This window comes from Melozone crissalis, unplaced genomic scaffold (assembly GCF_028551555.1).
Source record: "Melozone crissalis strain CALT ecotype California unplaced genomic scaffold, PUWL_Pcris_2 ptg000002l_1, whole genome shotgun sequence".
NCBI classification, from domain to species: domain Eukaryota; kingdom Metazoa; phylum Chordata; class Aves; order Passeriformes; family Passerellidae; genus Melozone; species Melozone crissalis.
In genome coordinates, this window is record NW_026535780.1 from 1,573,858 (window position 1) to 1,588,507 (window position 14,650).

At 47.2% G+C, this 14,650-nt stretch overlaps 1 protein-coding gene across 15 annotated transcripts in view; it reads right to left on the reverse strand.

Moving 5' to 3' along the window:
* ADGRB1 (adhesion G protein-coupled receptor B1) overlaps positions 1-14,650 on the reverse strand; it is a 289,741-nt gene that overhangs the window by 151,019 nt on the left and 124,072 nt on the right. For 12 of the 15 annotated variants that reach the window (XM_054284587.1, XM_054284840.1, XM_054284508.1 and 9 more), the window contains exons 3-4: positions 12,256-12,414; positions 4,166-4,273 (exon numbers count right to left, since the gene is read on the reverse strand). The exons of 1 other annotated variant lie outside the window; for it this stretch is intronic. In XM_054284587.1, the coding sequence (XP_054140562.1) occupies positions 4,166-4,273; positions 12,256-12,414 (267 nt within the window). The remainder of the gene's footprint in view (positions 1-4,165; positions 4,274-12,255; positions 12,415-14,650) is intronic. 2 more of the 15 variants (XM_054285165.1, XM_054285246.1) reach the window with 2 other exon arrangements.

Here is a 14,650-nt window from a genome sequence, read left to right on the forward strand (position 1 = left end):
GTCCTTCCCTGGGATGTGTAGGAGACATTGTGTGTTTCTAGGCTTTGAGGCTCCAGGAAAACATCAGTCCCATGTCCTGTTTCACAAGTATCAGATCTCCTGGTAGAGACAGATTTGCATTTCCATGGCAATTTTCCAGAGCCACAGTCCTGCCATGCTCCAAGCTCACTTCCAGTAAATTACATTTATGGTACCATCACTTCATCATTTGCCATCCAGAGTATCCCAGACTCCAGCAGATCCCTCTCAGGCACACAGATCCCAACCGTTCCTTCTCCCTTGCTGGCTTGGATGCTCCATGAACCCCTGGTGCCTTTGCATTTCCCCATCCACCCTGAGCAACCTCCCCAGTTTTGCACCCAGCAGCACCCAGTCCCTTGGGGGCAGGCAGCTGGGGGATTTTGGTTAAATTTTGGTTAAACACTCCAAGTTTGGGTCCCAGAATCTTTCTGGGAGGCCAGAGGTAGGACAGGAGAAGCCTGCAGAGACACAGGAACCTCTTTCATCAGCAGCTCGTGGTGTGAAGAGCCCACCATGGCACCAACCTCCCCCTCAGACCTGGCTGAGGTTTTGCAATCTCCATATTCAGAAGAGTTCTTGTGTCACTGGAGGAATGAATGGCATCTCTGAACCAAATCCCACCTCTCCTGCCTCTTTCCTCTTCATTATTTCTGTCTTTTGCCCTTTGACAGCAGAAATAGCTGTGCTTAGAGGTAAATCTCCTCAATTATGGTCCCTCACATTGCATGAATCCCTGGCTTTTAAACCCATAATACAGTTTATTTTCTAAGTGCTGGTGACTCCCTTGGGCTTGGTGTCATTCTGAACCAAGCAATTCATCTCAGTCTGCTGGGACATTACATCCAGCCTAGTCTCAAGCCTTGCACAAATTTAACTAATTTTCAAACCAAGCAAGACCCAGTTCTGAGACACTCTCAGGCATGAGACAAATTCATTCTCTACTTGAGAGAAACACAATAGTACCCATCATCAAAACTACGAGTGAGAAGAATTTCTGCACTCCTCTGGGTCAAATGGCAGCAAATGCAAATTACTGAGTGAAGCATATTGCAATTATTCATCCCAGAAATGGATTCTGACTCTGGTTTTTGATATAATGGCAAGATGTCTGCCAAGCTCATTGGGTTTGAAAGCTGCCTAGTCCAGCTCAGTGCTGTTTTGTAATTCAACCTGCCAGAGATTATAGAGGCATGGAATGGTTTGGGCAGCAAGGAACCTTAGAGGTAATTTATTTCAACCCCCTGTCATGGGCAAGGATGCCATCCACTCTCCAATTTCTCCAAATCCCCATCCAACCTGGCCTTGAACACTTCCAGGGATTGGACTTCTTTGAACAACTTCTGCCAGGGTCTCACCATCCCCATAATGAAGATTTTTGTTCTAATATTGAATTTAAATCTCCCCTCCTTCAGCTTAAATCCATTGCCCCTTGTCCTGTCACTCCATGCCCTTGTCCAAAGCCCCTCTCCAGTTCTCTTGGAGAATCTTTAGGCACTGGAAGGGGCTCTAAGTTCTCCCCAGAGTCTTTGCTTCTCCAAGCTGAACACCACAAAGTCTTTCAGCCTGTGTTCATAGCAGAGTGGCTCCAGCCATATTTTCTTTATCCCCAGAGGAGAAGGGGCCAAGCCCTGCCCAGCATCACCACCAGAGCCTGCAGGCAGCTATCTCAGCAGGGCTGAACTACTCTGATTTTTAACCTCTGGCCAGGTTCAGCACACTCTGCTTTGCCTGAGACTTCTGATTAGTCCTGTGATGCCCCAGAGTAGACTGGGGATTAACAGGAATGTCCCAAAGGATTTTTCAGGGCTCTCTACCCCACTTGAAGTGGGAAGATGGCCCTTGCTGCCCCCACAGATCCAGGTGCAGCAGATGGAGAGGGTCCGGCAGGTGCTGCAGAATGAGACAGGCTGGGTGTTAATCCACAGGGATTTGGCTCTGCAATCCAGGATCATTCCAGCTCCTGGCTGCAGTGTCCCCATCAGTGCCTGCAGCTGCTCCATGACTCTTCTTCCCTCAGCACTAATGGAGTAGCACATCCCTGCCATCCCTCTGCCAGGAGCCCTTCCAGTTTGGGGGTCTGTCAGGCTGACATCTCCCCATGTGCCTCTCTCTGCTCACGTCCTGCTGCTGGCAGAGTCCTCCTGAGCCAGGAGAGCCCATGCCAGGGACCTGCTGGGCTGGATCTGGCTCCTGTGCTTGCTGGGGGAGGCACGTGGGCAGCCAGCAGCACCCTGGCTGAGAGGACAGCCCTGCCACAGCCTGGGGGCAACAGGACCTGGGAACCAGGAATGTGAAGGGCTGGCAGGAGAAAATGCTGCTCTCCAGCTGGCCAAGGCCATCCTCTCATCCTTATGAGATGGCATCAGTTGATTTCTGTACTTCATCTTTTTCCAGGTCTTGAGCAGTTGTGAAATGTCTCATTCCCTACAATCTGTGCCCAAAGGGAAGTTGTGGGCTTTGCTTCTGCATCCTCAGCTAAAAAAATTCCCTCTAATCCCTTTGTGGACTGTACCCTCTGTGTCCACATTTCCTCCATCCTGATTTCCTTCCAGCCTGGGACAGCCACAGGGATGTGGGAAGCTTGCAGCAGGACAATGCACATCTCCCAGCCCATGCTGCCCTCAGGGATGCCACAGCCCAAGCCAGCCATGCTACAGCGGTGGCCACAATGGCAGGGAGGTGACAGAGACATCACTGAGCCCAGCTCCAGCACCCAGCTGCACGGCAGGAAGAAAGGCCAAACTAAAAACCTGATGGCTGAGTTACAGGCTGGAACAGGAGCTCTGGGGAAGCACCTGGGACCAGGCAGAGTAGGAACAACAGGGGCCTGCCTTGAAGTGCTTTCCCTTCATTTGGACAGAGATTAAGCTCAGCTTTTCCATGTTGTAGCAGTGCAAGAGTCCTCCCTCTCCTGCAGGATTTACCAGACTCCAGGGATCCATCCTGCAGGCAGTGGAGCTGCTCTCAGTGGAGGGAGCAGAGTCTGTGCAGGGTAGAGAGGGAATTGAGGCTCACCCCTGCTCTGTGTTGAAAACTACAACCCCAAAAAGTCACCCCCAGGTACTCCACACCACACTCCTGATGCTGCACAGTGGCATAGTCCTCCTGGGCTGGGTGGAGCACAGGTAACCCACACCAGAATATGACCCTTTCTCACTTCTAATAAAATCACCTCTTTGAAGCCTTTCTAGAGCATGAAATGCTGGCAAGGTCACTGGGCAGTGATTTTTAACCTGTGGCCAGGTTCAGCACACTGTGCTTTGCCTGAGACCCCTGATGTGTTGAGATCCTGCCACGATACACAGGCATGAAGGGAGAGCACAAAATCTTTCCAGACTGAATCACAGAATCACAGGATGATTTGGGTTGGAAGGAACCTTAAACATCATCTACTTCCAACACCCCTGTCATGGGCAAGGACAGCTTCCACTAGATCGGGTTGCCCAAACCCCCATCCAGCCTGGCCTTGAACACCTCCAGGGATGGGGCAGATCAGATCTGGCAGAGATCTAGGTTGAATTCATCCCCATCTTCCCAGATCATGCTGTCTGATATTACTACAGATTATTCCCCTTCTGTGACAGAAGGTTGGAAGGTCCTGCTGCAGAACCTACTGGAGACAAGTCCTTGCACATCACTAAAGACCCAGGGACAGAGGAAACCAATCCTGCCCTGTCCCCACCAAGCCCTGCTCACCCTCTCTCACAGCCAATGGGAAGGCATGACATGGACATCAGCAAAGGGGCTGCATTGCACCAAGGTCAGCTTTGGCTTCATGAACCACGTGTGCTTGGAAAATTCAGACAAAGCAGTGACTCAGAAGTAGGCAGGGTGATGGCAAAACATTCTGTGGGATGGATGTTCTCGCCAGGGCTTTGTGTCTGTCCCTTTTTGCCTTCTCTGGCCGATGGTGACGACACAAAACCCCGCGGGGTGATGGAATGGGAACACAGGGGGAGATGACCATTGGTTCAGCGTGTGACAACACAGGGGAAGCGTCCCCCACACTGACCTGGGGGGAAGGAGATGGTTTGGGGAGGGAGGGAATCATTGAAACAGTGTGGAGAGCCCAGCCCAGCTGGGCAGTGCAGTGAGCAGAGCAGTGTCCCAGCTCCAGAGGCCGCTGTGGGAGGTCAGAGCTTACCTATTTGAGGTGCAGGGTACCCGTAGTGCTGCAGTTCGTCAGGGTCCTCTCGCTTTCTGTTATCTGTGGACCTCAGCGATTGGCTTCTGGAATTATAGCGTCCATTGGCTATGGCAAGGTAATGGGTCATGTAAATACACCTCGGTTCACTCTGCAAGATCTTTCACTACAAAGGTTACACGCGTTAACAACAGCCACCTGCCACGTTCCCCTGACGTGACCACCTGCTTTCCAACCCCAGCACCCCTGGCCACCACTTTTCCCTGAGGTTTCAGCACCAAATCAGCCTGAAAGACTCAAGCTGGTTGGTCGTTCAACCCCTTTATTTTGACTAAGATTTGGGACCATGCAGATTATGATCCCTTATGTCTGGTCTTTAATCAATTTCAGTTGTTTTCTAGGGTGTCTGCACTCCTTGCTGCACTTGTGGAGGATTCATCCTCTTCAGACGTGCTGGCACTGAATCCCACCATCCCTAGTGGTGTTTTGAGATTTGTGGTGGCAACTGGCAGGGTGGATTTGGTGGGAAATTCTGCCTTGCAACCAGCACCTGCTTCAAAATGCCCTGTAGAGGAGCCAGGAAACACTGAGTGGAGCAGGCAGGTGAGGGCAGGTGGAAAGGAAAGGGATATCTCAATAGAATGTCTCCTTCACAGACTTTACCCTGCCACCAGAAACAAGGAGAGATGAAAGTCTGGTCTCAGCAGAGTACCAACAGTGCTATAGCTGGGAACTTTTCCTTCTCAGTGAGAGACAAGCTCCTGACCCTCGTGTCCTACTGAAAATCTCCCAGTGGAGCCCACGGTGTGAGGTTCAGAAAGTAAATAAAGCATCCACAGTAAACCAAAGGCATTTAACTATTCCTTCCAAGCCCATGCTCTGCCAGCTTTTCATTTTCAATCTGCGTGGATCAGCCCTGAACTGGCTGGAGGGAAAACTAAAATTTCTGTTGTCTGTACTACTGGACATGCTGTAACCCTGACATATTCCCTTCCTAGCAAAGAGAGAAACAACTCAGCAATAACAACCAAATTCCATCTACCAGGAGTGCCTGCTGTAAATTAGGAGAGCTCAGCTGACTCCACAGGAGTCACACAGAATAGCAGAGAGCAGAGCTGAGCCCGAGTAATCTGTGATCTGGCAGCCAATTTGTTTCCAAACAGCAAGTACCAGACAGAAGATCTTTTCCCCCAAGGAGGCAAAACAGTCAGACATCTTTTCAAGAAGTATGAACTGCTAAGGGTTGAAATGGTGACAAATTTGATCCCGGAACCCTGAGAAAATTAATAAAGGTTAATGAAGCTTCAGTGTGGTGGCAGGAGTCTTTATTGCCATCCAAAAAGGGAAAGCAGAGGAGGCAGAGGAATGATTCAGAGAGTCCCTGCCAGGAGCCAGGCTTTATATTCAGCAGTTTGGATCATGGGAGAGTTTGTGAAATTGTTTTATTTACCATCACAGTTGCCTGAAAGCAGAACTTGAGGAGTCTAGGAATTGTCACATGGACTCCTCCAAACGTTCCCAGCACCAGCTGGCTGCTGGCTGGAGGGGATGGGATGGGGCAGTCACCCCCCTGCCATCCTGTAGGGAAAAATACCCACAGCCTGAAATCAGGACCACAAACACCCTGAAATCTGCAAACACCTTGTTTTTGCCTGGTTCCTTCCTGGAATAGAGAGGTTTCAAACCCTTTGCTTTTAATAGCTAAAAATCATGGGACTTTCCTGTGGGAGATTCAGTTCAAAAAAGACAAACTCTAAGTAGTTTTCCAATACTCATTTTTTTGAATTTGTTAGGAGACAACTTATTCCCATATTTGGGACTTCTCACATCCCCACCACCCATTCCTGGTTATGCCCACACACTTTCATCTGCTCAAATTTAAGTCCTCTCCATGAAATCTCACAAACCACAAGAACACACAAAATCTTCATCTGCATCACATCCCATGGGCTTCCCACAGACTTATTTAGGCTGGGAGGAGAAAGTGGGGCTGGGCATCAAGGAGTAAATGTGTGGAGCTTGGATGGCTTTGTCACCTTCCCAGAGCAAGGAAGGTGACAGGGAAAAGCTGGGATTGAATACCCCAGAAGCAGTCAGTGTTCACAGAAGGACAGAGACATAGGAAGCAGCACAGAGGGAAGGGAAGATAAAAGAGCAAAACAGAAGTTTTAATTGCAAGTCTAACACCCTGAACCTCATCTCAGCAATTATTTGGGACTGTGTCACTGACATCTCCTAATGACTTACCCCAGTCTTGAAGGACTGAATGATTTCCTTTGCTCCTTGACAGGTATGTCAAGTCTGCACTGTTATTTCTCATGCTAATTAAAGCCAATCAGGCCTAGAGGCTAAATGAGCAACCCTTCCAGCTTCCCCCAAGTTTCCCCCTGCCAGGAACGCTCCACTGCTGCAGGAGGCCTTCCTCCCCTTTGGAAAAGCAGAGAAGCCAGTTTGTCTCTATTTAACACAGAGCACAGCTGAGATCTAACCTGAACATTTCCCCTGCAGAGATGCACAAACCAATCCTGGTTCCAAACAGAGCAGGGAGACACCAGGTCCCTTCAGAACATGGGGAAGTTGGTGCAAATCCTGCTTTGCTGTGGGCACCAGAACTTTATGGAGTGGAGGTAAAAACCTTAAGGCAGTGGGGACCTGGTTGGATTTCAGCAGCCTTTTTCCCACAGCAGGGTCAGTGGAGAGGAGTAATTCCAGGATTAACAGAAGACCTAGACAAAATTTACATCCCACCTGGATAAATGCAGTGAAAATGGCACAAAAACCCCAAGCACCTCTCCAGTGCCAACAGGAGGAATAGAGGGATAATGCTCTTGGAACCCAACAGGGATGTTTCAACTGCAGGCAGAGGCAAGTAGATGAGATTTTGAAAAAAAAATGCAGCTCGAGTGTGGATGTGGAGGATGATCAGTGCTGGCAGGAGTGGGAATAGGAAGCAGGTGACCAACACTTCTAATGAGAACATGCCATGTGTTAGACACCACCTTGCAACACAACCCAGGGGAAAATAAAATAAAGGCAGAGACTTTGAAGTGCTGTGGGCCAAGGTTTTAACATCCAAACATGTGTCACCACAGCTACACAACCTGTGCTCATCCCCCAAACAGGAGAGGCAAAGCAAATGGCAGGATCATGAAAATTATTCAGGCAAGGTGGGATGGTGGGAATGAGGGGATGAACCAGAGCAAAAAGTGGAAAGGGATTATTTCAAAAATACCCAAAACATTCAAGTGAATTTCGCTGCAGTAAAACTGAAAGGAAATGTGGTGGTTATGGAGTTTTAGGAGCATCTACCAGCTGCTAAAGAGTAAAACTGAAAAGTACAAAATTACTGACAACCCCTACACCCCAAAGTCTCAGTGGATGGAGAAGAGGGACATTTTGGAGGCCATTGGATGTATTGCAATTGCACCCAAATCATTTCAATTTGAACATCTGAAATTTGTGAAAACTGGAGGAGATCTGTGACTCTCAGATATGAAATGCCTGAACCACCAGTAAAAAGGGGGACAGGGCAAAGTCTCTGCAGCAGCAGCAGAGAGGAGCTCCTCCAGCTTGCAGTGAGTTCTAGCTTGGCCTGCAGGGAAGGAAGATGCTCCCACACATGCCCAGGATATTTCAGCTCCGTAGTTGCAGCAAAAAAAAAAAAAAAAAATTAATGACAATCAGGGATGGCAGAGACTGAGGCTGAGCCTTGGGAATGTCATGTGGAACAAGCATTCCTTCACACCACTAACAGCTGAAGGGCTACATCCTGAACCTGCTGGAAGCTGAAAATCCAGCCTGGAACACCAGGACTGTGCCAGGGTCACCCTCCTGCACCTGACATCAGGATGTGGCCACCCCTTTCCCAGCTGTGGGGAGCTGTGGCTTCCCAATCTGCATATCCATAAATGTCAGGGATGGTTCTGTGCAGCCTCTGCCAGATGGGATGGCAGGACTTCAGCTGGCTCCTCTGCTGGTTCTCCTTCCCCAGGAATAAATGCAGGCTACCCACATCTCTGATTGTTCTTACATCTCTCCAGCACTGCTGAATTCCGACCCTGGGGTTGGGGTGATATTCCCCCTCTGGTTTGGATGTTGTCCATCCTTGTGAGGACCCTCTGCCTGCCAGGTTGTTGTGAGCAAACCCAGAACCCTGCAGCCAAAAAGAGCCACTGGAGCACAACCCCCTCCATCCACGGTGGGTGGACCTGGGAAGTTCCTCTGCAAGATCTCACCACGCTTGTGTTGGCATTTTTTCCCCTCTCTCTATAAAACAGCAGCTCCTGCCCAAATCCAACAGAAGGAGGAAATCTCCTCCGTCTGTGCTGGAGAGGGGGGTATCACCAAGTCCTTTACCAAGGCAAAATCAGAATTACAACAAAAACTTTGTGTTTTCCTTCACCCACAACAAAAACTTTGTGTTTTCTTTCAGCCACAAAAAAGCCTTCATGTTTTCCTTGAGCTGCCACAAATAAAGGTTCTGCCTAAGCCAAGCTGCTGTTACCAGACAAAGTTTCCTTCCCAGTCTGGGATGAGTCTTCAATACAGTTTTTCCTCAGCATTTCACAGCTTTTGTTCTTGCCCATGGAAAACTTACCTGGCTCACTTCCTGTTGGGCTTGGGTGTGTATCCCTGGGGAAATTCAGCCAGAAGATCATCAAGCAAGAGACTCTAGCACATGAAACAGCTGAGATGGTGGCCCAAACGAGTGGGAAAACACAAAGACCACATAAAAATGGTACCTGTGGAGTCATTCAGCCACCCCTGTGCACTGATTTTAACCTCTGTGGCCTCCAGACAATGTGTTCAGACTCAGTTCCGGGGCCCAGGTGTCTGCACCCACATTTTGGTGACCTGGCTGGCACAAATCACAGCTCTTGGAAAAACTGAGAGGTTTCTCCTACCATTCCCATTCCTTCATGCTGAGACCTGCTGAAAGCCCACCTGGGGGCAGCTCTGGAAGAGGAAAATGGCAGGACCTGGGCAAGGTCCACCTGGGGGAAGAGCTCTGCGACAAGATAGCTCTGGAATGTTTGCCATGGCCTGGCAAAATAAAACAACCAATGAAACCCTCAAAGATGTTCCACAAAAGTTCTTCACAGCAGCTCCAGGGAGCTGAGTGTCATCACTCTGAGAACCTGCCCCAGAGACAGTAGATCCATATAAACAGCTAAAACACTCTTGCTAATCACTCATCAGCTTCTGAGCCACTTTGGTAGAAGTGGGAGAGGAGAAGTGAAAGAAAAAAGATAGGTTTATCCTGTTTTGAAGGTGGTGGGGATGTCTGTGTTATTCTAACCCAACTTGCTTGGCCAGCAATTTCTCAGTGGACAAGTTTCAATTTACCTCCACAGCAAAGAGGAAAATATCAGGGCACTCATCCCTGTTTTGTTCTGCTGTTTTATCAGGATTAGAGATGGCCCTTTGTTCAAGGAAAATATGTTTTCCTGCTTTTTTTTTCCTACTAGAAAATTAAGATCTCAGCTATTCCACAATACCTGGAGAGCTGGTCAGGTGTTGTACAAGCTGCTTAAATGCTGAACAATTGAAGATAAAGTTGTTCTCCTGGCCAGTTCCTTTTTTTTTTTTTTGTTTAATTTTTCTTCATTTTATTCTTTTAATTAAAAAGATAAATAATTAGAATCTATTTAACTGGAGCTTATAATGAACGCTTAGAATAATAACAGTTCCAGGGAAAGAACGAACATTCTACTCATCCCTAACAAATCTATGAGCAAAAGTCAATATGAAAATAACAGTGGCACATTTAAAAGAGGATTTCTATTCTACTTTTAAATCCTCTTAGGTTTTGGTGCAGATCAAAGTAAAGAGAAGGAAAAGATACGTGCAAGAAAATTAAAAACCCTTCTTGGGTCAAAAGTGCATGTCTTTGGGCGAAGGCAGCAGGGGACAGACTCACTGAGAGGCAAGTTCAGAGCCAAGTGAACAGTTTTGAACAGATTTATCTTGAAGTAGGACACAGACCTCAAGATGTGCATGGAGAAGTCTTCTGGAAAGATTTATTGCTCACATATCCCCTCAAACCCTTTCCAGCATGAAAACATCAAAATGGGGCTCAGCAGCTTGTCTGCAAAGAGGGTCTTGGGACAATTAATCAGAATTAATTTATTTCAATGGAATAAATCAGTTTCTGCTGCCCAACTCTGTGTGTGTAGTCTCCTTCCAAACAAGGACTTTCCACTTAGCATAAAATTTCTTCTTCCCAAGTAATCTGAGCTGAACTAATCTCATTGAGTTTGGAGGAGGAACTGGCTGGGAATACAATGGAAAAAGGACAGGAAGACAAGTAAAGTAATTTATTGAATCATAGCCCCTTCAGGTTGTTTTGCACTTAGGATTGGCCTTACTGATTGTTGTGTTCTGGAAAAAGTGAAGTAAATAATGAGTAAAAACTGATTAATTCTTCACTGCTGCACTCCATGCCATAGCAATCCAACCCAGCCTCCATGGTTTTCCTTGACACCACAACCTCAGGAGATCTAACATGGAGAAGAACTAAAGTTTTGCTTCTGGGGAAAATCAAAGGAAGATGTTACACCCCCTGCTCAGTGCTGATGAGGCTGGCCCTGGAAAACTGAATCTTCCCCCTCCACCACATCAAGAGGGCTGCAAAAGAATCTAACAGGTCCCATGGACAGCTTGGAAGATGGTTAGGGATGAGGAAGGATGTCCTGCAAAGAGAATCTGGGGAACTGGATCCCCTCTAGTTTATCCAGCATAGGAGGGACACATTTAAAGACGTTTTTTGCCTGCTGTCCCATGTGCTCCCATGGTCAAAGAGTGACCAGCCCTGCAGATACCCCTCTCCCACTCCCAGTGCCATCTCTTCCTTCCCACACCAAGACTCGTGTGGCCCTCCCTCCAACTCCTCTCAGGCACACCCCAATCCCACAACTGGACTTTCTTTCAGGACCAGCTTACAGGTCCTTGCATTCCTTCTCTCCCTGCCACAAGCCACAGCTGAGTCATGACTGCAAAGTCACCACCAAGCATGGGGGACACGGATTAAATATCCCTGGTGTGGGCAAACCTCAGAGGGAATTTAGCAATTGTGAGTCAAGGAGATGGAATTCAATATACTAAGTTTCATTAAAAAAACCAAAAGTATATGCCTAATTGCAACATATTTTAAATTTATGGAAATGTTAAAAAATGCATGAAATCATTTTAGCCCTTATTAGAGGAATATATTTATGTCCCTTTATTTGAACTTCCCCCTTATCAGGAGATACTTCCCAGCCTTTGAAGACAGTTGAACTTTCCTTAGTTATTTGACTAGTCAGAGGAGTTATTCAAACATTCTCTACTCTGAATTTGAAATAAAAAGAAGGGAATAATTATAACCAGCCATTTGCTTGCATTTATTGGGCTGAGCTGTGTCTGCAGTTGGCTTTTCCTCTTCATCCCCTTCCCAATACAGCTTAAAGCAATAGAAGAACTGGGGATGAAAGTGCTGGAGGTTCACCAGCTCAACCCATCAGTATCTGATGGTGTGGGCACTCTGTGGCCTGTTTTCTGGAGAAGAGGACCTGGAAGGAGGATGCATTACAGGGGGAGAGTGGAGCACACACTGAAGCTTTGCATCACTCAATCCCTGTCTAACAGCCAGATCTTTCTCTTCATCTTATCACCAGAGGCTTCCATTTGTAAAAGAAAGGGGCAGGGTCACTGCTCTTGAACTAAACCAAGAAGAAGCAAGATTAACATCTCTCTCAGCTTTAATTATTTGGGAAAACTGAAAAAAATAAAATGCCTGTAAGGACGTGACACCAGAATAAGAAAACCTGACGTAAGCCTGCTTACAGATTCCTATAAATTCTTTGGGCTGAAGGCCTGGAAGGTGCAGGAAGACTGTGCCAGCACGTGTGCGTGTGCATGCGAGACAGGCAGGGACAATGGGCAGGGCCATGCACAGCCAAATCCACACATTCCCCTGGGCTCCCTGCTCCAACACAGCCCTGGGGCAGCTTCCCCGAGCCTCAGCAGCACCCTCCATCCTCGATGGGGATGAAGCCATCCTCCTCCTCCTCCCGGAAGCCGCGCGTGCAAGGGAACATGCCTCCACTTACTATTGCAAGCCTTCCTATTGCACAGCCGTCCTTCCTCCAGCACTCCCTCGCAGGCCAGGCCCTCGTTGGGAAGGGGCTTGCAGGAGCGCATGCGGGTCTGCAGGCCGCCCCCGCAGTCCTTGGTGCAGTCGCCCCAAGCCGACCAGGAATTCCAACCACCTGGGCAAGATCCAGAAAAGCCCCGTCAGCCTCCGTGAGAGCCCAGAGCCTGCCGTGTTCCAGCTGCCAAGACTCAAAACTGGGGTGTGAAAAGTGTGAAAATATGGCTCGATGCAGGTATTTACTGTATGTATTTTGATGTGTTGATTAGTAGAGCTGTATTAACATTTTAATAATATGATAAATGTAGTCTTGTAGTTAAAAGGTAACTTTTGTAGTTAAAATAAGAACTATGTTGCCACAGACATCCTTTCCTTAGAATTTTTTCTCCTGAGAAGCTAACAGGCCTCAGGAACATAATGTAACAATGGTTATCTGCTGCTGTGGAATGCAACAGGTGGATCTGTGACTGGTCTCATGTGGTTGTTTCTAATTACTGGCCAATCGCAGTCCAGCTGTCTGGACTGTCTCGGTCAGTCACAAACCTTTATTATTCATTCCTTTTCTATTCTTAGCTAGCCTTCTGATGAAATCCTTTCTTCCATTCTTTTAACATAGTTTCAATATAATATATATCAGAAAATAATAAATCAAGCCTTCTGAAACATGAAGTCGACATTCTCATCTCTTCCCTCATCCTAAGACCCCCCATGAACGCTGTCACACTATGTAAGTGGGATATTTTTTTATGAAAGGAATGAGGCACTCACACCAGATAGCAGCCACAAGATACCTAAATCTTTAAGAGAAAAGGAATTTATTGTTCTCTTATCAGAAGAAACTGAATTCTTCCTGCCTAGCTAAAGATCGAAGGTGCCTTAGGATTAGGAGGAAGAAGTTGAAGATGATCAGACTGAATCCTTTGTTTGAATGGAATTTATGCATCATGTAAGTGGTGTATGAATATTCAACACGCTATTGCTTTTCTGTTAACAGGTGTCTTCTGTTAACAGGTGTCCTTTTTCGGGCTCATGCTGCCCAGAAAAAGATACAAGGACTTCTGTAAGTCTTTGTCTCTATTGTCTCATATTGTCCTAATTCAAATTGTCCAAATTATTATTACTGTAATTGTATCACTATTTTTATAACCGTTTTATTACTATTAAACTTTTAAAATTTTAAAAAAGCCAAGTGATTGGCATTTTTCACATGGGGTGTCTCTAAAAGTGGTGGGACTGGAAACTGCAGGGTAACCCAGTATCCGGGGTTGACTATATGATGCTTTTATCCCAAATTGTCTTGCTCTGTTTATGCTGAATAATAAGTTTTCCACCTTTAAGACTTGTTCCAAGAGTTAAGGGGGAGAGAAGAAGCACGTGAAGCAGTGTTTTCAGACACTGCACTCACTCCTCCACATTCCTGCTCCTGGACTGCATTGTCTGCAGACAGAGAGACAGCGGGACAGAGCTCTCCTTTGTTTTAGTTAGTTTTAGCTAGCTGAGGCAAAGTCACCTGTACTGTGGGGTTTTTGTCCCTTTTCTTTGGAACTGTTTAAACCTGCTCTGGCCTGAACACCAGCAGAGCATCTGTGGCCCACCAGGCCAGGCCTGGGCCGCGGCATTTCCAGCGCTCGAGGGGAGACTTTTGGAGTTTTTCATCTCTTTAGGAGCAGCAAGGGGTTTTATTGTTTAATACTGTTTAGGTTTTATTGTTTAATAAACAGGTTTTTTTCCACTTTTCTCCAAAGAGGTATTTTTCTCCCAGACTGGTGGTGGGGATGGGCCAATTGAATCTGCGTTCCTAGAGGAGCTCCTTTGGAGGGGTTCTTTCCAAAATTTGCCCTGAACCAGGACACACAGAAAGTCAAGAAGGGGAAGGGAGAAGCATTGCCTGACTTTACATTTACTTATCTTCAGTTATTTCTATTTCTAGAGTTTAAGTGTTTGGACAGTGCCTTCAGGCATATGGTGGGGTTCTTGGGGCTCTCTTGTACAGAGCCAGGAGTTGGGCTTCAGTGATCCTTGGAGGTCCCTTCCACCTCTGGAAGGGACCTCCCATCAGGATATTCTGATTCCAACTTGTCCTGCCCTTCCTGTGCTTACTGTGGCAAAGAGCTCCCCTCTGACAAGACACTCTGTCCATTTTTGTGTCCTGTTGGCTCCCAACCCCAGAAGACACAAGCAAAAACCACTTCAAGGTACAAATCCACCATCAGTGAGGTTGTGCCTCCTCCTTCTGCCAGCACACAAACACACCATGTGAAGACAAGAAAGGTGAGAGGGGATAAGGTTCTACCATTCATATTCCCCAAAAATAGACATTTCTTTTCCCCAGACTGCAGACCCCACCAGCCACA